Source organism: Oryx dammah, unplaced genomic scaffold (genome assembly GCF_014754425.2).
Source record: "Oryx dammah isolate SB20612 unplaced genomic scaffold, SCBI_Odam_1.1 HiC_scaffold_1, whole genome shotgun sequence".
Classification (NCBI taxonomy): domain Eukaryota; kingdom Metazoa; phylum Chordata; class Mammalia; order Artiodactyla; family Bovidae; genus Oryx; species Oryx dammah.
In genome coordinates this window covers 29,403,478-29,429,516 of record NW_024070185.1, presented here as the reverse complement: position 1 = coordinate 29,429,516, position 26,039 = coordinate 29,403,478, and the positions used below count along the sequence as shown (strand labels likewise).

Sequence of the window (26,039 nt, the reverse complement as noted above, 5' to 3'; positions counted from 1 at the left end):
TTCCATAGAGTAGGACAGAAAACTCAAGTGGAGACTTTGATGCTGAGCCTGAGGCCAAAACAGAAGTCCTTAGTGACTTCCTGGAGGAGGAAATGGCAACCCACTTCAGTATTCTTGGCTGGAAAATTCCACTGACAGAGCAATCTGTCGGGATACAGTCCATGGGGTCTCAAGAGTCAGACATGACTTGGTGGCTACACCACCAAGCTAGTAAGCTAGCTTGGGCCTCCACTGAGCTCGTAAGAATTAGAAGCAGTGTCTCCTTCTTTCCTGCTTTTCATGTGCTACATTGAGTCAATTTTGGCTCTCAGAACACAATGCTTACCTGCATAATGATATCATTGAGACAACAAAGAAGAATTTCTAGGAGACCAGACACACTGAACTTAACGATTATCATCATTTATAGTCTAGGCCGATTCTTCAGCACACAAAAATTTTAGCCCTTGCTCACACACAGGTCCACTCATACACACACATCAATCAATTTTGATTCTAGGGTCTTCACTCAACTTGGGATGGTTTACTTATATAAACAGGTAGAAAGATATTTAAAACCTTTAAAATTTCAGGGTCTATATAATGATATAAAGAGCTGAACTAGGTCTGACCATACACGTATAAATAAAAGATTTCCAATGTAAATTAAAATGTGCTTAAGTGAAGCAGAGGGCAATCAAATATACTCTGATCTTTGAATTCTTACTCTTCCATTGCCAGACTTAGAGAGTTGCATAAAACATTGATTATTAACATTTGTGCGAGCTAACTGAGAAAATCCCTGGGCAATGATAGAAAAGATATTATCTGAGTTTTAGCTCCAGTACAAAAATAGTGTCCATTCTAAAGGCACACTGTTTGAAAGAAAAACTGGAATGTATTTTTCTAGACAGCATGCTATTCTTAATTACATTCATATTGGAATTCTCCTCTACATAATGTACATAACAACTTGCTATGAGGGTATTCTCCACAAATATTTAGTCTTCATAATCTGTACCAATTTTAAAGGCAAAGAAAGCAATAAAGCAGAATATTTATCTAAACGCCTGCATATAAATTACAAGTCAATGATTCTTTAAAGAAAAAGATGAACAGCTGAGAACACTTAACTATCAGAACTTAGAGACATGAACTAAATCTTGGTTGGGTGCCTCAGAGGCCACATGACTTACTCTATAAAGAATGAACTTTTGAATATCCTGACTATTCCTCATGACTAAATTAAGTATTTAACTGAAGTCAGGAAAACTGACCAGATTTTCCCCTCTGTGAAAACCTAGGAAAGAATTATATATTTAGACTAATTTTATTTAAAATATTCCATTAAATAGCATGGCTGTCTCACTCTACCCAGTGCAGCAGCAATGCAATTAATCTCCAAATTGCTGTGGGGAGGACAAGGCTTCTGAGTTGCTTAACAAGCAAAATCAGGGCAGCCTTGGAGGATACTGGGAAGGAACAGTCAACAGTCAACTTGACTACAGGTCAACAAGTACTCATTTCCTGCCTGCTCCCCATTTTTAGAGCCAAAAGGGTGAATATCAAGAGTCCTATTTGGAAGTGCAAATGAACTGGTTTTGAGTTGGAGTTAAACATCAAAGCAGGTATAATGTTGCTGCAAAAACAACTCCACCATTTATAATAAAGGCCTACTTTTTTCCTTTCAAAGTGAAAAAGTAATTTGTTTCTAGAGCAGGTCATCAACTTCTCGTTATGTGATCATTGCTAGAAACTACTTTGTATATCTCCCCCAAGAAAGAAGAGTGACCTCGTTTTATCGTTGGTGGTACATTCGATGGTAAAAAGCCTTTCTCTATATTGTCGTCACCAAAACAGTTCGACAGTACCTACCTGAGAGCACAGAACAGAAAAGTGACAAAAATTGCCAAGAAAATGCTGCCACCAAATATGATATTACTTTTCCCACCCTGCATGCTTCATCTACTGGAACTGAACTGACATAAACCAACAAACAGATGTTTCTTTCATTTGAAAAAAATAATAAAAGTGACAAAGGAAGAATTCCCAAGCCAAAGCAGACAACTTTTCTGAAACTCAGGGTCAGAAGAATGAAAGGGTTATTTCTTTTTCAGTTTTCTACTGATTCAAACAGATGAAGCCACATTATAAAGCTTCTCTTTTAAGGTTGTTAATAGATGAACTTTCACATTGTAGATATGAAAAGAGAGACAACTTATCTGCAGATGAACAGCATTAGGAAAGGATTATACTACTTAGTACATTGCTCCTATTATACACAATCCTGAGAGGGATTTTTTTTTTTTAATTGAGATGAGAGTAAGATGCTTCTCAGAAGCGTGGTTTTTACCTTGAAAATATGAAGAAAAACTGAGAACAATATAGGCCGATTATCACCTAATATGCCCCCTTAACTTATAAAGAAAGTGAAATATACGTAAAACAAGCAATGAATAATTAAAGAAATGCAGAACACTAAAGGCCTGATTTTAATTTGCATAATTTTTCCCCTAACAGTGCCTAATTAAGACATCAGTTAAAAAAAAAAATCCAATGGAACTCTAAGATTTTCCACACTGAATTAACGTTAAGGACTTTTAATGGATGTCTTAATTAGACTTTGTTATTCATGGAAATTCTACACAAATTAAAATCAGACCTTGTGTGCAGTTCCCAGATGAGTCTAGCAAAATGCTCTATGGAACTGAGACTTCTGCATCTATGCTCTGACAGCAAATTTTATTTCTAAATTGATATACCAAGGTCCTGTTTTACTTAATAATAATTATTATAGCCATTAAAAGTGCTATACCATTTGAACATTTTCTTCTGAAACACAAATCATTTAACTTTAAATTCAAAATTCAAGAATGGTATACTTAGTATTACTAGTCAATGGAGGAACAAGTGCAAGTAATTTAATTTTAACTAACCAAAACAGTGCCGAATATGCTATTAAAAAAAAATTCAGAAGGGACCATTTTGCTCCATTTTAACAATTAACACCAAAGGGATTTTTTTTCAGATCTTTCTTTTTTAAGTCTCAATTAATATGCACATACTATTTGCTGGCATTTTAGTAAATGAAAAGCATTAATGACAGAACACTTATGAAAATCCCTCAGAGCATTAAAAATGGTTGGAAGTAGAGAGGAGTCTTGGAAGTAAAATAGCAAAGCCAAATACCAAACCCTAAGACTGAAATTTCATTGCAGACTTTGGATATTATGATGATTGATAGGCCAGGTCTGGTATACTGTCTACTTGATAATGAAAAATCCTCTTGCACCAAATCCCCATGATGTGACCTCTCCATAGAAGAAATCATATATTAAGGAAGTGAAGAAGGCACAGAGCTACGCCATTTATACAAAGGATCCTTAAAGCCACTGCACACTGTTTACCATTAAAAAAAAAAAAAAGACACTTCTGGTAATGTCACTCATTATGAAACACAGTCATGTCTGAGCAAAGAATATTCAAGTAGTCATCAAACACTGAAAATGTTTACATTACCAAAGCTTATTTTAATACCTAATAGTTGGTCTATAAATACAACTGTAAAGTCTTTTGCCTGTGTTTATTTTAGCTCATACTTCGCTCCTGCCTGAAATGAGCACTTTGTGTCAAACCAGGTATTTCAGAGGTGTGAACTCCAGCTCAGGACATTTTTGTCAATGGACTTTCTGCCTTAATTTTCTCTTTATCCAATGGAAATCCTAAAACATCAAACCAAGAACATCTTCACAAATGTGCCCCTTTGGGGAAACAAACTTCCTACCTGTCATTCAGCCACCTTTCAATAAAAACTTAGTGAGTCACCAAGAAACTTTCTGAAGATGGATTTCAAAAGCTTGCTGTTCTGCCAGACACACTGTCTGAGTAAGCTTCATGGCTTAGGGTTAGACCTGTGCCATCGCCCTTAGGCTCTACTCATATGTTCTCTCTCATTTTTACCTGGCTGGTTTGCGGACTGGATGGATCATAAGAAGGTACATAGTTCTTCAGAGTATCCTGAGGATTCAGGTGGGGAGGATATCTGATTGTTGGATGAGAGAAGTAGCTCGATGGGGCTGGAGGAAGAATAGCTTGTGTTGGAAATGGCAACGGTGAGGGTGGAGGTGGAGTCCGAGTTGAGATGACTGTAAGAGACAGCAAAGGTAAGATTAACTCATCAGCTATTGTCCTTACAGCTCCAACTTGACCCTGCAGAATCTCAGGAAACTAAACAACCAACAGCTCCTCATTTTTTTTCTGATTTGACCAAACTCTCTTAAAATATAGTCTTTTATTTGTATTCTCCATGCCTGGACTGCTAAGTACACACAGACATAACGTCCAGTCTAGGAAATGAACAATCTCACTTTCTAGATCCATGAGTGGTTTTTAAAAAAGAAGTTTCTCTTTTATGAGAGTGAAAGTGTTAGTCACTTAGTCGCGTCTGACTCTTTCAGACCCCACTGACTGTAGCCTGCCAGGCTCCTCTGTCCATGGAATTCTCCAGGCAAGATTCTCATTTACAGGTTAAACTAACACTTCGTAAAACGTTTCTCTAAGCAAAGTTATCTCCCACAAGAACACATTTGTTGATTAAAAAGTCTTTGTGTCCTAAGTTGAGATCAAGTCATAGCAATAATTAGAGGTCACGAGACCCACACATTTTCTACCAAAACTTAAAACAGAAGTGTGCTTCAATTTTAAATATTTTCCACTATTTAAAAAGGAAGCCAATAATTAGTAAATAATAATGCCCTGAACAGTTACCCAATAATTGTATAAATGCTTATGAATATTTGAATGGAAACCTGGGAATTCTTTTTTTTTTTAATCAAAAAGTTCCTTTTAAAGAGTTCTATTTTCTTACTCTCAGAAATGCAAATTTTCATATAGGCATATTAACTTACCCATAAACTACATATTTTGTAAAGAGAAATAATGTACAAAACATATGTAATGTGGATAATGTTTAATATTACTATAATTTTTCAACATTAAATCACAATTTATTATTCAGTTTTTGAAATATAATTATTAAGTTTAAAAATGGGTAAAGAATGTAATTGCATAATCATTATCTCCTCAATGTTGAATTTGTACTTTATATAAGTACATTTGAAGAGTATCAATCAGCATATGCATAAGTAAAGATTAAAGAGTCCATATATCCAAGTTATAGAACATTATATATGATAAATGTTTAGTGTTTTATAACACAATATAATAATATGAAAAATAAGTTCCTTCACGACCTATAAATGAAGATCATCTGGAATGACTTACCTAAACTCTGTAATCATATACAAAAAAAGTTACTTTTAAGGATATTGCTTATCTTCCCCAAAGAAAACTTTCAGAAGATACAAGAAATTTTAAATGTATATCATAGAAGAATCATGAATTCAGTTTTATGATCACAACTTTCCTCTCTGAACAACTTTGCTCTCAGGGAACAAAGTTTTAGAAAGCACATGAAATACTCTGAGTTGCTGCTATAGTACAGATTCCTGGGCCTAACCACAGACCTACTAGATCAAAGTGTCCCATGTAATCTTTGCACACACTGAAGTCTGAGCATCCTCCAAAGGATTGCAATTCAGAGAACAATTACATATTTCCTAAAACAAAACTCCTTTTTGAAATACTACTTTAAGTGACATACACACTTGGAGGTATAATTTAAGAAAATGCAAACATATAAATTAAATTGCTCATCTTCTGACTTAGTGTCAAAGTGCTCTTAATTTCAGCTCAATTTAACCATGGTTTTTACTTACATCTGTACCCAAACCCTTTGAAGATATATAAATAGCTCCATTGGGTCTTCTGGGCTTTAAGATCATTTGGTATCAATAGTTTTGGAAGAGATCTCTTTTGATTTGAACTGACACATAGCAAATCAGAGCTCAAAACTCTGGGCTCCCAAGAACTTGTACTCAAATAAGCTCTAGCTGGCCTGATACAAACTAGGTAAAATGCAGAATTTCCATGAAGGTAAAAATGGCTACCTTATTAATAAAAGTCATTCTAGTCTTTTAAAGACAGAAAAGCCAAATACAAAGAAAAAACATTTCCCTTCATTATGAAAGAATCCATCCATACATATATGTACTTATATGTATTCTTTGCCTAGATATTGCAAAGTCTTCCTTATTGCCTTCTTTTCTCCAGTCTTGCTCCCTCCTAATCCTGTATAGTCTCAAATTAATAATTTTTAAAAAATCATTTAAATCATGGTACTTCTCTGCTAAATCTTTCAATTGCTCCCTATTGCTTCAATAATAAAATTCTAACAACTTCACATGTTTGTATGGTCCTCAAGTGCTTTAAGTGGAGAAGGAAATGGCAACCCATTCCAGTATTCTTGCCTAGAGAATCCTTTGGATGGAGGAGCTTGGTGGGCTGTGTCCATAGGGTAGCACAGAGTTAGACACGACTGAAGCAATTTAGCATGCATGCATACATTGGAGATGGAAATGGCAACCCACTCTAGTATTCTTGCCTGGAGAATCTCAGGGACAGAGGAGCCTGGTGGGCTGCCATCTATGGGGTCGTGCAGAGCCAGACATGACTGGAGTGACTTAGGGGCAGCAGCAAGTGCTTTAAGATGCAATTTGGTCCCACTTCCTTGGCCTCATCTTTCCCCTGTGCAGGGCACATTTTGGTATTGTGTATTCCTCAATATACAGCAGTTCCTTGCTGCAATGACCTCCACTTTATGGATACTCGCTGTCTGCTCTGCCTGAAATGTCCGTGTCCCTAGCCTGTTCCCTTTTGTTGGGAACCTACCTCTTCTAGGCATCTATCCTCCTCCAGGTATTCAATCCTGTTTGTATTCAATGCCTAGCTGATGTTGTGGTCTCTCTCTCTCCCCACTATACCATTACTCATTAAGGAGAGGAAATGTTGCTCCGGACAAGGGTGCTACAGGCCCTAATACATTACATACTGAACATACCATACACATGGTAAAAGACAAAGGTGGAGGGCTTGTCTGCATCTTCCAGGGCTTATTATATAAAAACGTACTGTTGAATTTTTTCCAAATGTTAGAAATATAAATAATCAGATATCATAAGGGGTGATCTGACTTCGAAGTTCATTTTGCCCCACTCAATATTACAAATGTATGAAATAGTTACTGATTTTTTTTCACTTATCTTAGCAGTCCAATAAATAAATGTAAAAAAAAATTATATACCAATTTGACTTGTATATTCTTCTCTTAATTTTATAATTGTCTTAATGATAGCATTGAAGGCTATGCATTTTTTAAGTACAGTGACAATACCTATCAATATATATTTATAGACCAAACTTAAGAATTTTATTATCAACAGTTGTTATATCCCTTGAATAAAGGTTTAAAGCCTAGATTTACTTTTTGAAGAATAAGGAGTTGCCCCACTATATATTTAAAGCAATACAAGTATCACTATAAACATATTATTTTTATATAAAAAAATTTTCTTCACCTTAAAGTCAGCCTACTCCTCTCTAAGAGCAATAGGAAGAAAGTATGCAAATTTGAAAGAGCATTTGATGTGAATCATTCTTCAAAGTATAAATGTGAAATATTGGATTCTTCTTCCTATTTAAATTATGATATTAAACATAATATCAAGTGTACTAGCCCACAGAAAGGATTTATATATATAAAATAATTGTCAAAATGTCTCTTATTTTTCTGATCAACTTTGCTCCCAAACAAGTAGTTAAAATATTGATTTCTATAGAGAAAATAACATCTGTGGAAACAGAATCTATACATCAATGCTGCTAGAAATATTTTAGACTCAGCAGTATACTTGAAATTCCATCTTTCTCTTAGTAAAATATATAGAATTAGGACCAATATGGAAGCTACTGTTAAGATAACTATATATTTGCTTTTTCTTGTGATTATCGTCTTGATCCATCCCCAAGACTTTGAACTCTGCAAACAGGAGGGAGGTTTCTCCTCTATGCTTGAAACTCCTCACCACTGTGTGCAACTCCAGGTATTCCGGGATGGTGGTGCTGGGGGAAAGTGCTCAGTCTTGGGGAGGAATCTTGTGGAGATGTAGAGCTGAACAATGGCTTTTCGGGCTTCTTCATAGTAGTCGGAGAAGACATATCTGCAGAGAAAGAGAGGAAAGTCCAAGCTTTATGACATTCTCAAGCTACAAGTTTCATACCAATCTAGTAAGAGATCTCATTTGCCAATGTCTTGTGATTTTTGTATGTCTGGCTCTTTTACAAAATACATTCTGAGTCAAAGACCCAGCTATGTTGGAGTTTTAAAATATCTGTCAGAAACAATCTCCACGGAAGCTAACACAAAGCTTCATTAAAAGTATCATCAGAATTATTCCAACTACTAAATGAATCTTGAACTTAGCATCCCTTGGTCCTTTGGTTCACATCTAGGTCTTTTCTAACCTCAGCATTTCATTCATACGTGTATTCAATTCAAGGGTTTGTCTTTTGATTAACTGACTATGTATGGAAGAAAATAGAAGAAAACCTGGTGCAAAACTGAAAAATAACTTTTGAGTATGCTGGTAAGTATATCAGTAATTTAAATTTTTTTATGAAAAACTAAATTAACCCTGAATATTCACTGGAAGGACTGATGCTGAAGCTGAAGCTCCAATCCTTTGGCCACCTGATGGGAAGAACCAACTCATTGAGGGTAAGAGGAGAAGGGTGCAACAGAAGATGAGATGGTTAAATGGCATCACTGACTCAACAGACATGAGTTTGAGCAAATTCAGGTAGGTAATGAAGGACAGGAAGCCTGGCGTGCTGCAGTTCAAGAGGTTGCAAAGAGTCGAACACGACTTAGCAACCGAAGAACAATAACATTTGTTTAGCAAAAAAAGATATTCCCTAATTTGCTTATTCTGGAGATATTTAGAGTTCTTCTATTTGCTAGCTAAAGGGAGGATGTTACAAAATGTTAAAAAGCAATGGCTGCTGCAGGGATATTTACTCTTAGTGAAGAGAAAAATGATAAGAAGAAAATGCTTGCCAATATCAAGGAGGAAGTATGCTGACAGCAGAGGTACTGTGGCGTTGGATGCTACTTCTCCAGCCTCACTGTACAGGGGCATTGATCACCTCAGCTTCCTCAGGTTAAGGAAGTGGTGCTGTGTTCAACACATGCATGGGGGTGACATTTCCAGAAGAGGAAATGTTCTGAAGATGGGAGGCACAAAATCTGTTTAAGTAGTACATGTAGTCTGTACTTCAACAAGTACAAAGATGAGGGAGGAAGTGAACAGCTGGCAGGACCTGCACAATGAGTGGTCACAGAATTTGTGTATAAATGTCTAAAAATTTACTCTAATAAGAAAACAGTACTGATGAGGAAAATAGGATCACATTTGCTGTGTAGAGCAATCTCCCTAAAAACTACAGGGAAGATGAATTAGTTGAAATAAAGACAGCCATCCTGGATATTACTTGAGAAGATTAATTAATATAGTCATTCCATAGATATTTACTGAAGGTCTAATACAGGCCAACACTGTGCTAGTTGGTGGGGACATGATGTGACCTAGATTTGGCTTCAGCCTCTGTAAAACTTGATACCTAGAGAGGGAATATAGACAAGTTAAGAAGGAATCATAAAACAATGTAAAAAGTGCTGTGACAGAAGTATTCCGGGCTTTATTCATTCATTCATCCCATGAATATTTTATACTGCCAAAATATTGAGACTTGGAAGAACAGTACAGACAGAGCTAATGTAATAATAGATACTTCAACAGAACTGACCCAATTTAATGAATAACTAGTTTAGAAGGTCATTGTCTTGGGTGACTGTGAGGTTGTACCATGCAGCTAGTTCAAATGGGGGATTCAGGAGGAAACCCCGGTTGGCAAGGATGTGTTACCCTTTTTCTCAACATCTTAAGTAATGTTGATTTTTATAGAGGTTTATAAATATAGAGTAAAATATTCCAAAAATCATATGAGCTATTAAGTTTAGATTTCCATTATCCAAAACTTTAAATATACACCAGGCAGACAGAATAGTAATTCTTCTCTGGCACTCATCACCCAACTTCTTCGACAATTGAATTATTTCATTTTTATCCCATCTATACTTGCCCTCCTGTATTACTTTGAATCAAATCTCAGGCATCATATAATTCCACCTATAAATATTTCAGTTTGTATCTCTAAAAAAAGAGAAAATTTTATTTCAAAAAACCCGACTTTATCATACATAAAATATATTTACAAGTTGCATTTTTAATTAGTAACTTTTTGACATGAGAAAAAAATTCACAGTGCTATTAATACAAGAAACTAGTTATCATTGTTTTACCATTTAAAAAATTACCTAAATTCTGGGAAAAGCATCTGATAAAATTAAATATATGCTTTCAGTTCACTGGCATGTAAAGAATAGATATGCTACTGTAACCATAGCAGACATCACAGTCTATGAAAAAATGACAGGAGTATTTGTAGCCTTAAGCTACAATTTGTAACTAATTGGTTGTCACTAACCTATGAGAACTTTGATGAGTCAGTGTACCATTTCCTTACACTATCTCTCTCAAAAAGGAAAAACACATTTCACTAATGAAACCACAAAATTAATAATGTTACCAAAAAGAGAGAAACTTTAAAACTATTTAAAAAATAGACAAAGGAAGTTCATTTCAGCTAAATTTTTAACTCTTAGAAAAAGAAACATAAGTTTCTATTGACAGTTTACATTGTACTTCAATATAAATTTTGAATAAAATTAACTGGAGTAAATGAGTTTCTAAAGACTCGATACTACGAGCAGTAAACCATGTACTGTACATCATTTAAAAGCAGTTAAATATGACCATAGTTTGGGAAGCAGAATATGAATGTCATTCTGGTTATGTCATTTCTAGAGAAGATCAACCAAGGCTATTGCAACTACCATAACTATTTTGGGATTTTCATTAAATCCATGTGAATTTATGTGAGCTTCTTTTCATAAAGGGCCCATAAATCAGAGCTGTTTGTACAGAGATTTTCAACAATATAGGTGATTATGTAATTTTTGAGAAATGAAGCCTTTGCAATTTCTTAGTCAAAATGATACACTTGCTTTACTGGGTAATTATTATAGATCCATTTATTTTTCTAGTTTTCTTTAGGCATATACTGAATAATGATACCTTCATGTTCAAAACACACAGAGGAATTATAGAGGCCAGTACTACAGAAATAATAAAATTCACTCTTCAAATTGTAAAAGGGACCACAACTGCCATATTTTCAAAACAACAAAATTACCTTAAGCAAAAATAAGAATGTGAAGGCCCACTGTCTCTACTGAAACAATTTTTTTTTTAGAAACAGATAAAGACTGGTAGTATTAGAAAATAGACTTAACTGCCTTTGTTTTGCCACTATGAAATCAACTGGGCTCATTAATCATCTCACACGCTAGAAAAGTAATGCTCAAAATTCTCCAAGCCAGGCTTCAGAAATATGTGAACCATGAACTTCCAGATGTTCAAGCTGGTTTTAGAAAAGGCAGAGGAACCAGAGATCAAATTGCCAACATCCGCTGGATCATCGAAAAAGCAAGAGAGTTCCAGAAAAACATCTATTTCTGCTTTATTGACTATGCCAAAGCTTTTGACTGCATGGATCACAATAAACTGTGGAAAATTCTTCAAGAGATGGGAATACCAGACCACCTGACCTGCCTCTTGAGAAACCTATATGCAAGTCAGAATGCAACAATTAGAACTGGACATGGAACAACAAACTGGTTCGAAATAGGAAAAGGAGTATGTCAAGTCTGTATATTGTCACCCTGCTTATTTAACTTCTATGCAGAGTAGATCATGAGAAATGCTGGACTGGAAGAAGCACAAGCTGGAATCAAGATTGCCAGGAGAAATATCAATAACCTCAGATATGCAGATGACACCACCCTTATGGCAGAAAGCGAAGAGGAACTAAAAAGCCTCTTGATGAAAGTAAAAGAGGAGAGTGAAAAAGTTGGCTTAAAGCTCAACATTCAGAAAACGAAGATCATGGCATCTGGTCTCATCACTTCATGGGAAATAGATGGGGAAACAGTGGAAACTGTGTCAGACTTTATTTTGGGGTGGCTCCAAAATGACTGCAGATGGTGATTGCAGCCATGAAATTAAAAGACGCTTACTCTTTGGAAGGAAAGTTATGACCAACCTCGATAGCATATTGAAAAGCAGAGACATTACTTTGCCAACAAAGGTCCGTCTAGTCAAGGCTATGGTTTTTCCAGTAGTCATGTATGGATGTGAGAGTCAGACTGTGAAGAAAGTTGAGCACCGAAAAATTGATGCTTTTGGACTGTGGTGTTGGAGAAGACTCTTGAGAGTCCCTTGGACTGCAAGGAGATCCAACCAGTCCATCCTAAAGCAGACCAGTCCTGGGTGTTCACTGGAAGGACTGATGCTAAAGCTGAAACTCCAGTACTTTGGCCACCTCATGAGAAGAGTTGACTCACTGGAAAAGACTCTGGTGCTGGGAGGGATTGGGGACAGGAGGAGCAGGGGACAACATCACCTGGACATGAGTTTGGGTGAACTCCGGGAGTTGGTGATGGAGAGGGAGGCCTGGCGTGCTGCAATTCATGGGGTTGCAAACAGTCGGGCACGACTGAGCAACTTAACTGAACTGAACTGAGTCAATAAAAATATATTGGTGTACAGGATGTAGAATGCACTATACTTAAGGTGACAAAAATAGGGCGCCCTCCTCTTTCACAAAGGAGAAAACACCTCTCTGGCCTGAAGAGAGAATAAAAATAAAGGTCAATTATCTGGGAGAAGTAAAGATAGAGTCACTAGCTATTACATTTTAAGCATGAATCAAACTCAGATTATTTTAATTTTATTTTAATGTCTGCAGTCCAACAGACTTCATGCCAAACTGAAAAATGATATCATTCCTATGTTTAGTGCTCTCATATTCTACAGAAAAAAAAAAATGATTGAGGAATAGATACATAGGAAAGATGGTCTTAAGTGACCTTTCTGTGGAGAAAAACAAATGTCACGTTTTTCACAATCTAATGTCCCTCAAGCAGGAAGAATCATGCATGAAAAGATTATGTTGAAAATAAGCTGAATAATAATAAAACTTAATCATATATAAATATGTAATAAGTTGAATAATAATACATACATGTTAATGCATACATTGAATAATACATGAAATAAAGAAGTTGAAGAGAGAGCAAGATGATGAAAAAGGTTTATCTGGTTTTTCTTCTGGTGAGAAGGAGGCCGGAGCTGCTGGTGGCAGATACGAGGGAAGCAAAGGACTATGAAGACTTGAAACCAGACAAGGAAATTTAAATGTGATCTGGAAAGCAGCAATATACAAATGAATTGACTTCAGATGGAAAAACTTTCCAAAACTCTGTTTTTTTCTCTTCCACAACATGGCCCATTTGATTTGTACTGGGTTAAACAAGAATTTCTTTTCCATACTCCTTCTTAAATACTCCTCATTGTGGTTCAGCATAGAAAGAATAGTTGGAATCATCTTCTTCAAATGGTATCTTCTTCATTTTAAGCTCTAGCATGGTACCACATTTTAACATAAATCTTTCCTTATCATTCTATTAAACTTTAGCTAGGCTAATTTGTTTATGGTGTCTTGGAAGTGAAAAAGGCCACGGGGGATGTATTTCTAACTCAGCGCCTTTCCTAGCATATGAGGGTCCCTCAGGCTAGAAAATGTGCTCGTTCTGTCTTCTTATTCCATTTACAGAACAATATTTTATCCACTGAACCAACTTGACTTATTTTCTTTTTAAGTAATCCCTCCTAAAGAACTTTGGAGGTCTAGACTTCCTTAATGATCTTTTGATTGTTTCTTATATTATTTCATCACTATTTCATTATTATTTTGTTATTGTTATTATATTATTATTTTGTACTTGTTACATCCATAACATGCATCTGTGTGTGTGTGTGTATATATATATACACACACACGTGCACACATGTACATTTTGTAAAAAGTTGACTAATGTCTTACTACCTATAAAAGATGATTTTATCAAGGGCACAAAAAACGTGGAGGATAGAAGATCATGCTACTCACAAAAAGAATTTTTTAAATCTAGAATTAAAAGAAGGAAGAAGAGGTAGAGCAGACATTGTGTCTAGGCAGTTTATTTTAGAATCTCTTGCACGTGAAAGAAGCTATCTGGTCGAATGATAACCAGTAGTGTAGGATGACTGAAATAAACACAGTTAGTCTTAAAATGTATCATGAGTGGATAGACACCGCCAGATGAGAAAGAACTGAATGTAAAATGAACAGAAAGAACCAAATTAGTCACTGAGCTTCTAAGAAGTGTAAGAAAAGTGCAAGGCATAAAGTTCAAGATGTTAAACAAGACCACTTGTTTCTTGTGCTGATGACACAGCTCAGCACAGAAGACAGACATCAACTATAAAAATCTATTAAACAATTGCAAGTGTGATAATATTGGGTCATAGAAAGGATTCTTCTAAATGGCAAAAAGCTACAAGTCTGTTGCTTTTTAAAGGAGGTTCACATTGACGGTGTTCATCTTCAGTGTCCACACCCACGTTTACATTTATAATTGGACAATTAGCTATGGCTTTAGAAACCAATTGTGTAGTCAAATACATAATAAAAGGTTACCATGTAAGGAAAGGTTCATGGAGAATACTTCTCTAAGTTGGTTCATTTAGACTTAAGCATACCTTTAAATAAATATTTTGCAAAAGCATGATATCACGTAAATTTTACTAGCCATACTATAATATTGTTGGCACTCTGACATACATACATCCTAAACCCTGATGTGTCATTCATTTCACAGTATCACTTCAAAGAGATAAAGGTACAAGCAAATAAAGCAGCTAGATCAACTCATTCCCCAACAAGGTAATTTCATCTACAAAGGAAGAGCGTTGCTGTGAAACAGAGCGTATGTACTTGACTCGTCGGCAGCTTGCACAAATGGTGCCCCAGATGTATGTCTGTTCAAGTCAGCCCAAGGCAACAATTTTGATCAATTCTAATGTGATAAAATGCTGCAGGGAAAGTGTGCAGAAACGTGTTTACGTCAGCCCTTAATTAAACTGTTGTTCACTTCCAAAGAACCTTAGGAAACACTAATGAGACATGAGTTTTGGCAATTTCTTCATCAAAGCAAAGACCCCTTCCTCAGTCTGTAGCAGCCTGTCATCCAAGTCACTCCCGGGATAAATGTCACATGGCACTCCAATCAGTTAGCCACCTGTTAGCAGAACTTCACTGAAGTCAACTAGTGGTCTAGGGCAAGCTCAAACAGCCCCCTTAACACGTGCCTGTCTGGGACACCTGCTCCTTCACATCCAGGAGAGCAATATGTTATCTTTCCCCATATGCTTCAGTAGATGAATGTTACAAATCTAATTTTTATCACCTACAAGAAACCGTATCATTTTCTTTAAAAAAAAAATCCTATTCTTCTTCTCTGTATGACACGGTTTACAGGTTTACAACTATTTGAAGTCAATTGTGTAAGATCACACACAAATTCTTGAGTGCCTATAAAGCTGTTCTTTTCAAGCATAGCATAACACTAAATTAAAATATATTAACTGTGCCATTCCTATGATTTAAAAAAACATATTTCATTGAATTAACAAAGAAGTAAATTGCCTCAAAATCTTTTAAAATTCCAATCCTTTTACATCTTGGTAAGTTGTCTTTCTCATTTATCTGCTACACTTGTAAACAAGTCTAAAAGAATCCTCTAGATACAAATCACCTTTTGCTAACATCTGTTATTTTCCAGTATTTAATATTAAGGTATATTTTATTACTAGGTGCTTAAATAGCTATAATCATTGTTAAAAATGTCTCTATTTTACATATTATCAAGTTTCTGAGTAGATGTTACAGTATGCCTTTTTTTTCCTTTTGTAGAGGAAAGCTCAAGGTGCAATGAAACTTTGGCCCTTTGGAATAAGCATGACAGAGATTAAAGAAGAAAAGTACATTTGTGGGAAAACTTTGCTTAGGGAGTCCAGCGACTAGGATTTGATAAAATTGTATTATACTGACAAGTCTTCCTAACTTAATACCTCTCATAGTTTCCCAGGTTCCTTTATTTTTTTTTAAACAGGTTTTAGACTTTTAAGAGTTTTAAGAAGCTTTAAAAATTTACACAAACTCTGGATATAGAAAATCTCTTCAGAGACCAAACTCTTTGTTGGATGAAGGCAAAGGTGGTCAACACGTTCAACACTGAGAGTCTGTCAAACAACACAAAATGGAGTGAAATGTGAATGTGAGCCTAACTGGGGAATTCCTGCTTTCCATTAAAATGGTGGGGTGAAAGCTGGGTGACAACATGAAAAAGAAATGACCCATCTGTATAAAATAATAACGCAATTTATAATACATGAGATAATAAATGAGAGGTCACTAAATCTGGTGTGTGGGACGAGTTCAGGAGCTGGAAATCTGATACGTTTACTTCAGGCCATAAATCTAGAGTCAGTCCCAAGACAAGGAAACAGCCTGGGCCCTGTGCCCAGAGGACGGGGAGAAGGTAGGAAAGATGACTGCCAACTAAGCTCTAAAAGAGACCAAGGTTCCTCTTTCTCCGTTTCTGCCTGGGGGTAAATTATGGGGAAGAGAGGAAAGTTTAGAGGAGAGATTACTTATAACTGAAAAAACGTTATGTAAAACACTGAAATTACCAAGCCCAGAGCTCTGATGTGTTTATTTCTATTATTTCCCTGGGGGGAACCATACTGACCCTTACTTTCCTATTTTACCTGTAGATAATGTAAAGATGTGGGGAAGTACCCAGAGGGGGCATGTCTGGAGGACAAGAAAGGAGAGAGAATACTTAGGTGTCTTTACTTGAAAGTTGTGCACATTCCACTAGGTGCCCTCTACATTTCCCTGCCTCCTCCACAAAGAAATGGGATGGGGGCTCTTCTGGGTCCCAGGAAGAAAAGATGTAATTGGATGCCCAATGGCTTAAATGAAAGATAAATGAGAAAAAAAAAGAGGTGGATGAGTAGACTCATAAGGCACTGATTCACTGTTCTTTAAATACATGTCAGAGGACATGCTTCAAAATTGCTCATAGAGCCCTGTGCTCTGTCTAAATAGTATGGATATGACAGTGGAGTTAAACAAACCACTCAGGCACTGCTGGTGAGAATGTAAATTGATAAGATCTTTCCAGACTCTGTGCCAGTATTTATCAAAAGCCTTAGAAATGGACATAATATTTAACTCAGGAATTCTACAGTAAGAGTATAATTCATTGAGCATCTATCTATTATATTTGGTGACTTAATGCCAGGCAGTGTACTAGGTACAGGGCCACAGAAGAGAGCTAGACAGGAACAAAATGATGAAACTTAAGTACAAAGATTTGTATGCAATGATTTTTACTGTATCTTTATTAATTATATAAAAAGTTGGAAGCTATCTAAATATTCATGAGCAAAGTAGACCTTTAAAACTGTATAGTATAGCCAAAGGGTAACATACGCTGTGGTCATTATGAAGTGGAAATTGAATGACATGGCGTGAGTGCATGCTCAGTTGCTTCAGTCATGTTTGACTTTTTGTGACCCCATGGACTATAGCCCTCCAGGCTCCTCAGTCAATGGGATTCTCCAGGAGAGAATACTGGAGTGGGTTGCCATGCTCTCCTCCAGGGGATCTTCCCCACCCAGATTGAACCAAGGTCTCCTGAGTCTCCTGCATTGCAACTGGATTCTTTACTGCCGAGCCACTGGGGAAGCCGGAATGACATGGTAACATGCTATTATATTATAAATAAAAGACCAAAAAAAGAAACCAATTTACAAAACAGCATATACAAGCCCAATTTAGTGCAAAAAATTTACTTGAAATAGAATATATAGGATATCCATAAAAAATATATATATAGAAAATAGACGGGCATATGTCCAAATATTAATATGCTATCTATACATGACAGAATTATAGTGTTTTTTATTTTCTTGTTTATAATTGACAGTTTGTTTTTCAAATCTCCCACAAATAATTTTTACTTTTATAATAAAAAAATGGTAAAATACATATTTTGAGAAAAATACTGCCTGGAGCTCCATAGAATATTTTAAATAGTTCTCAAGGATGGGTGGACAATATCAGATATTGACAGTGCGACAAACACTACACTTTAAGAAGGAAATGCCTCATTGGTCTTAGGTATTGGATGTTGCAAAAATGCAAAATGCAATGCTTCAATACAACATTTGCAATCTAGTTGACTAAAGGCAAAATAATGAATTTTGAGAATGCGAGTGAAAAGAAACGAGTGAAAAGAAATATCTGAATATCTGTTTCTAAGGACTCTTCTAAATGTAAAATTTTGTGATTCTGTGGCAAATATGAATAAGACCTTCCCACACAATTCAAGTTAACAAAAGCTCTGAATGTTATGACAAAACCTAGGGACTTAATCTCCCTACAGTAGTTTGATGATGATGCCAGATGATTTGAAAAACAATTAGCTGCCATGTTAAGTATCTCCATATATATATATATTTTTGCCATTCTCTAAAATAATTTTGGAAAATCAGCAAGCTATAGTAAGAGGAGATAAGATATCACCTTCAATTAGATTTGTCAATCTTTTTTTTAAAGAAATAAGTTCTTTTTCAAAGGAGAAAACAGAAAATATGGTAGTCTTCATGTTAAATATATGAAAATTCTTCTTTATAATATTTGAGTTATATAATCTTAACTACACTTGAGTATAATACTGTATCCTTGAGCAGTCTGAAAACTTTTGTGATAATTTACATCTCTCTGTATAGTATATTCCAACCCAAGCCTGTAAGCAGCATGTTTCTACAAGTCTCTGTTTATCACAACTCTATTAAAAAAAAAAGTCTCCAAGCTTCACCAATACCCAATGCCAAGTGAAAGCTCAAACCCCTTTGAAGCTCACAAACACCTTCCTGATACATAAAGAAAAAAAGTCTTGATAATGAGGAACAATGCTAAAAGAGTGAATACTGAACAAGTGAAAACTTCATTTTTATAAGCACTTCAAAATACTTTTGTCCATTAAGCAATTTCATTTTAACAGACAGACAAGGATAAAGTGTCTTGAGTAATGCCAGAAAATCTAATTTTCAAGGAGGAAAAACACCAAACAATTATGCAAGATTTGGAGTATATTTTAGATGCTTATTAAATATTGGCATAGGTAAATAGCTGTTATTCACCATGCCTCTGGGGAGAACTGCTTGGCTATAGAGGCTTATTAGCGTTAAGCATCTGAGAGCCATGGACTATAAAATAAAATCAATACCGTAACCTTAACTGTAAAAGTCAGAGAGATACTGGAAGAGTTCTAATTTAACAAGATTACAGATGACTTTTTAGAGAACATTTGGGGAAAAGCCATGCATTTAGAAACATTTATGCTGTAAGATATCTCAAGGTTTAGGTTGTTACTAATGGTGTTATTATACACGCTGGTAATTGTTAGGGTTGATTTTACTGATGTGTTACTCTAGTGGATTTACAGGAAAGTCCTAGAAATGATTTGGAATTTATTTCAAATAAAATCATTAACCTGAGGTAGTAAACTAATTGCTTAGGAACAATTATGATTTGATGTGGTTTAGTATAGAAGATAAAAAAATATGAAAATTATAAAGTCGTCACTTTGGCAGTTCAATATAAATATGGTTACTCTGCAAAATATTCCATTTCTCTTAAGGGAAAAGTAGTCAAAACTGTTATAAATTGTAGTGTTTAAGTTCAATCTAAATCTATATTTTTCCTTTAACAAATGTAAATGAAGAAAAAAAGAACATCTTGTCAATGAAATTACTATGATGGCAAATTTATTATCCTAATGGTTTTAGAAAGCACGTGAAATTGATCAGTAACAAAACCTCTATTTAGTAATGGACCAATTACATTTGTGAGATAATGTCAATGAAACAGAATATTGTCACAGGATAATGGTCTCCTATTGCTACATCCCTAGTCATTTAGAGAAAATAAATGTTGCCGTCTGGCTGAGTCATTTATTTTCAAAGTAGGAGACACTGATCCCATAACAAGGTTCTGTTATAATAGCTCAGTCTCTCTCAATCATTTGTTGTACCAGAATGGTGCAGGACAAGGCATGTATCTGTAAGAACTGCACATTCCTCAAGTATAAGGCAAAACATATGATGCCTCCAAGCACCTACAGAGCCAATTATCATGTTATTCAATGAGAGTATTTAAAACAAACATCTAAAAACTAATTTAGGAAATTGAAAACCTTCAGAATTTTCAAAAAGATTCAGGTTAATGAAAGCTTAAAGACTCAAGTATTAAAGATCTATAAAATCTCTGACTTCAATTAATTTAAAATCCAGAACATTAGAACACAGTGTTACTTTAGTATCCAACTTTGCCATGAAAAAACTCAGTTTACTGACATTCAGTGATTTGTCTAAGGCCATACCACTATTTACAATTTCCTGGTCAATTAAATGTAATTCTTAAATTTTGATACACCTAGCTCATTTCAAACTGAATGCATATCACACACCTCTACTAAAGACATTCTAGACTTTAGGATTATTTATTAACAACATCTTATTATCAAAAGGAAAAGAGACGCTGAGTTCAGCCCAAGGACTGTATTCATGAATCCCTGTAGTTTATTTTTCTGTCATTATGTGTGTTTGTAATGAAATTTCATTTGTGTAAGGAAAAGAAAAACTGTCATATAGGTTTGGTAACCAGTTTGCAAAACCATGAACACAGCATGACTGACTTCTTTGGAAGGCAGTATATATAGTAATAATGAGTATGGATTCAGTAACTGAAGAGACAAGGGCTCCATTCTACCTCTGCTATTTATGATCTGTGTTTCTATGTCAGATTTCTTAACCACTGTACTAATGGGCTTAACAAGCTGTGGGGAAAAAATGTTTGTTTCTAAAGAGGGTTGAAAATAAAAATATATCTAAAGCCTTAGCTCAATCCTGAAAGGGAGTAAGTGCTCAATAATGGTAGTCACAAATGGCAGAAGGGTCTGGTTTTCCTCATTTACATGTATTTGTTGAACAGAAAAATTAAATTTATGTGGTTTCTTCAATAAATAAATGATATATAAAAGGGAATAAATACAAAAATAGTTAATAGAACAATTATAGGTTAAAGACTGGTTGAAAATACAAGTATGATACATGGACTGTTTTGGATCTTCATTTAAACAACCTATAAGATATTCTGGGGAATTTGCACATGAGTTATACAGTACATATTAAGGAATTATTGTTGTATTTGTTAAGTTAATAATGATATGGGGGTTATATTAAAAACAAAATTCATTGTCTATTAGAAACTTAAGTATTCACAAGCAAAATGACACAAAGTCTGGGATTTACTTTAAGATACTAAAAAAAAAACCTAGGAGATACTAAATGAAACAAGATGGGCAAAATATTGATGACAGTTAAAGCTGAAAAATGGTACATGGAAGTTCACTTTAAGATTCTTTCTGCTTTTGACATTCTCTATAACAAAAAGTTTTTTTTAAACTTTAAATAGCATGCTTAAATATTCAAACCAGCTCTCCTCCACATTTATCCATTGAAAGCACTCATATCTCCTTTTTTTTTTCCTAGTTCAGAAACTTTATCATGGCACAAAGTGTAAGAGGTTTTTTTAAAAAAGAAGATATAAATTTTACCATCTCAAAATTGTTTTGACAATTCTTCTAGAACCTAAAACCTCATAAATTCATCTCTACTTTTATTCCAGTTCTATAAGGTTTAAGAGAACCTTCCATGAAGCTCCCTACGAGAGCTGTTCAACTGCCAAGACAGGTTAAGCAGTGGCCAGATTTCTCCTAGTCCACTTCTCCCTACATAGGTAAGTGCAGGATAACAGGAAAAAAAAAAAAAACAAACTTAGCCTTGAAAAAGAAGACTAAGGCTCTGGTCTTAATATCTGGACACTCCAAATTAGACAGCCTCTCACACTTAAATGGGGAGTGTGTGCTCAGTCACTAAGCTGTGTCTGATCCTTTGTGACTCCAGTAGCCCGCCAGGCTCCTCTGTCCCTGGAATTTCCCAGGCAAGAATACTGGTATGGGTTACCATTTCCTTCTCCAAGGAATCTTCCTGATCCAGGGATTGAACCCGTGTTTCCTGCATTGGCAGGCGGATTCTTTACCACTGAGCCACCCAGGAAGCCTGGGTTGCTTACCTGTGAAATAAGGAGTTTGAAGGTAAAGAATCATCCTGCAATGTGGGAGACTCGAGTTTGATCCATGGGTTGGGAAGATCCCTTGGAGAAGGGAAAGTCTACCCACTCCAGTATTCTGGTCTGGAGAATTCCATGGACTGTACAGGAGAAAAGGAAATTATACCCATTTGAATGAAGAGTTTCAAGAATAGCAAGGAGAGATAAGAAAGCCTTCCTGAGCAATCAATGCAAAGAAATAGAGAAAAACAATAGAACTGGAAAGACCAGAGATCTCTTCAGAAAATTAGAGATACCAAGGGAACATTTCATACAAAGATGGGCTCAATAAAGGACAGAAATGGTATGGACCTAATGGAAGCAGAAGATATTAAGAAGAGGTGGCAAGAATACAGAGAAGAACTATACAAAAAAGATCTTAATGACCCAGATAACCATGACAGTGTGATCACTAATCTAGAGTCAGACATCTTGGAATGCAAAGTCAAGTGGGCCTTAGAAAGCATCACTATGAACAAAGCTAGTGGAGGGGATGGAATTCCAGTTAAGCTATTTCAAATCCTAAAAGATGACGCTGTGAAAGTGCTGCACTCAATATGCCACCAAATTTGGAAAACTCAGCAGTGGCCACAGGGCTGGAAAAGCTCAGTTTTCATTCCAATCCCAAGGAAAGGAAATGCCAAAGAATGAGCCAACGACTACCCAACTGCACTCATCTCACACGCTAGCAAAGAAATGCTCAAAATTCTCCAAGCCAGGCTTCAACAATACATGAACTGTGAACTTCCAGATATTCAAGCAGGATTTACAAAAGGCAGAGGAATCAGAGATCAAATTGGCAACATCCACTGAATCATGGAAAAAGCAAGAGAGTTCCAGAAAAACATCTATTTCTGCTTTATTGACTATGCCAAAGCCTTTGACTGTGTGGATCATAATAAACTGTGGAAAATTCTGAAAGAGATGGGAATACTGGACCATCTGACCTGCCTCTTGAGAAATCTGTATGCAGGTCAGGAAGCAACAGTTAGAACTGGACATGGAGCAACAGACCGGTTCCAAAACGGGAAAGGAGTACGTCAAGGCTGTATATTGTCACCCTGCTTATTTAACTTCTATGCAGAATACATCATGAGAAATGCTGGGCTGGCTGAAGCACAGGCTGGAATCAAGATTGCCAGGAGAAATATCAATAACCTCAGATATGCAGATGACACCACCCTTATGGCAGAAAGTGAAGAAGAACTAAAAAGCCTCTTGATGAAAGTGAAAGAGGAGAGTGAAAGAGTTGGGTTAAAGCTCAACATTCAGAAAACGAAGATCATGGCATCTGGTCCCATCACTTCATGGCAAATAGATGGAGAAACAATGGAAAGAGTGACAGACTTTATTTTTTTGGGCTCCAAAATCACTGCAGATGGTGATTGCAGCCATGAAATTAAAAGACGCTTGCTCCTGGGAAGAAAAGTTATGACCAACCTAGTCAGCATATTAAAAAGCAGAGACATTACTTTGCCAACAAAGGTCCATCTAGTCAAAGCTATGGTTTTTCCAGTAGTCATGTATGGATGTGAGAGTTGGACTAGAAAAAAAGCTGAGCAGCAAAGAATTGATGCTTTTGAACTGTGGTGCTGTAGAAGACTCTTGAGCCTCTCTTAGACTAAAGGAGATCAAACCAGTCAATCCTAAAGGAAATGAGTCCTGAATATTCATTTCAAGGACTGATACTGAAGCTGAAACTCCAACACTTTGGCCATCTGATGCGAAGTACTGACACATTTGAAAAGACCCTGATGGTGGGAAAGATTGAAGGCAGGAGGAGAAAGGGACGACAGAAGATGTGATGGTTGGATGATATCACTGACTCAATGGGTATGAGTCTGAAAAAGCTCCTGGAGTTGGTGATGGACAGGGAGCCCTAGAGTGCTGTAGTCCATGGGGTCACAAAATGATGGACACAACTGAGTGACTGAACTGAACTGAACTGATACAGTCTATGGGGTCACAAAGAGTTGGACAGGATTGAGTGACTTTCACTAAGGCTTCTAATAATCTGTGTTCTTATGTCTGAAAAATCAACTTTCTATTGTATATCATGTTGGTATCATAATAACCAAAGAAACTGGGTTTCCAAGCTACTTCAAAATAAACTTTAATAGGAAATCAGTGCATAATGGATTTGAAATAAAACCTTTTTCCATTTCAAGAAACTTTTTAGGGCACTCTGTGATAATGAAGCACACTGTGTCCCATGGGTTTTCCACTCCCCTAATTTAGGCTGTGTTTCCCCAATCTAGAAGCACAGCATCACACACAGCAAGTTATTTTTTTCAAACCAATTATCCATGGTGGTTTTTCTGCAAAATGCTGTATTTTCAAATTATTAAGGCTCCAGAGAACAGAAGTTGAATATCACTTCCCACTTATAAGTAGTACTGTCTCTTCTAACATGTACACAGGTTGTGCTCCATCCAAAACACATGAAAAGAGCACACACATCTGTTATAGTAGTCAGTATAAGGATTCTGATAAAAGCCTCACCAACAATGTACTGTTTTCCTTTCTGTTTGAAAGACATTCATAATCTGATTTTTCATCTACAGCCATGTGGTTGAAGAAAATGAAAAAGACTGTGATGAAGGCATCACCAGGGTTTGCCCTCTAATAACAGGATGATATATGGAGATTCACTGCAAATTCTGTAAGAAGTGTAAGTTCTTGATTTTTGGGTTTTGTTTTTTTTAATAATAAAATGAACAACAACAACAAAAAAACCAACTTTAAAATTGTGCTTAAACAATATGTATCCCTCAAGATCCCTTGTATCTTTGATTTTAATTCAAAATCTGATATTTGAACATTTCATATTTAATCCTTGTGATACAAACTCTAGGGATATAAGGAATTGTTGCTGTTCTATCTGGCCCCTAAAGCAAACTTAAACATTCAGGAGATTACTAAGCTGTTTCCTTGCATTTTTCTAGGACATCACTGAATGTTAGTAGTTATTCAACTATTTGTGAAAGCTGCTCATTCACCTACTTCTACAGTTAGAAAAACCTTGAGAGTTTATCATTTGTCAGACTATAGTTTGGGCTAGGGTTGTTTTTTAAAGTTTGAATATATGATGGATTCTCCCTATAGACCCTTAGATGGTAGGAAAAAGGGTTCTAAGGTCACAAACTTAATAAACATATTCTGTCAATATCCACTCAGAGATATTTATATTCATAGCAGACAGTAGCATGTTAAATATTCTACAAAATGATTTATGAGTAAGAAAGTTTAAAGTTTTGTATAAATAAAATTTTCCAATCTTAGTTGAATGCTCTCATATTTAGCTCATCTATTAACATTCTTTGCCTGTTGGGCTGCCGTCTATGGGGTCGCACAGAGTCGGACACGACTGACGCGACTTAGCAGTAGCAGCAGCAAACTTGAATTATGAAAGGCTAGTCTCTGATTCTGGTTCTATTGGTGTCACCACATTCTACTGACTGTTATTTATTTCCTGTTCTTGATTAAATGCATGATACTAAGCTGGCATTATTACTCTTTAGCCCAGAGTGTTCCCTTGAGGCCCTTGGCTTATTCATTGGATATTTAATACCATATCCTTATAGAACACTATAAAGTGCGAATTGAAATTGAGCACAACATATAAGACTCTATTACTAAACAGAACCTTTGCAAATTTATCACAAATAAATCTCTAGGGTTTGGAAATATATTACAACTTCAAAAAACCTAGCTGAAGAGACTTATTTGTATGACAGAACTGTAACTTTTTTAAACAGTATTTTTTTTCTAGTACCTACAACAAGCAGAACACT

The 26,039-nt window shown here is 35.8% G+C and overlaps 1 protein-coding gene across 10 annotated transcripts in view; it reads right to left on the bottom strand.

Annotated features, from left to right (window-relative positions):
- LOC120863714 (nuclear factor 1 B-type) overlaps nt 1-26,039 on the bottom strand; it is a 257,146-nt gene that overhangs the window by 33,568 nt on the left and 197,539 nt on the right. For all 10 annotated transcript variants that reach the window (XM_040240261.1, XM_040240310.1, XM_040240232.1 and 7 more), the window contains exons 7-8: nt 7,962-8,096; nt 3,940-4,124 (exon numbers count right to left, since the gene is read on the bottom strand). In XM_040240261.1, coding sequence (XP_040096195.1) covers nt 3,940-4,124; nt 7,962-8,096 — 320 coding nt within the window. The remainder of the gene's footprint in view (nt 1-3,939; nt 4,125-7,961; nt 8,097-26,039) is intronic.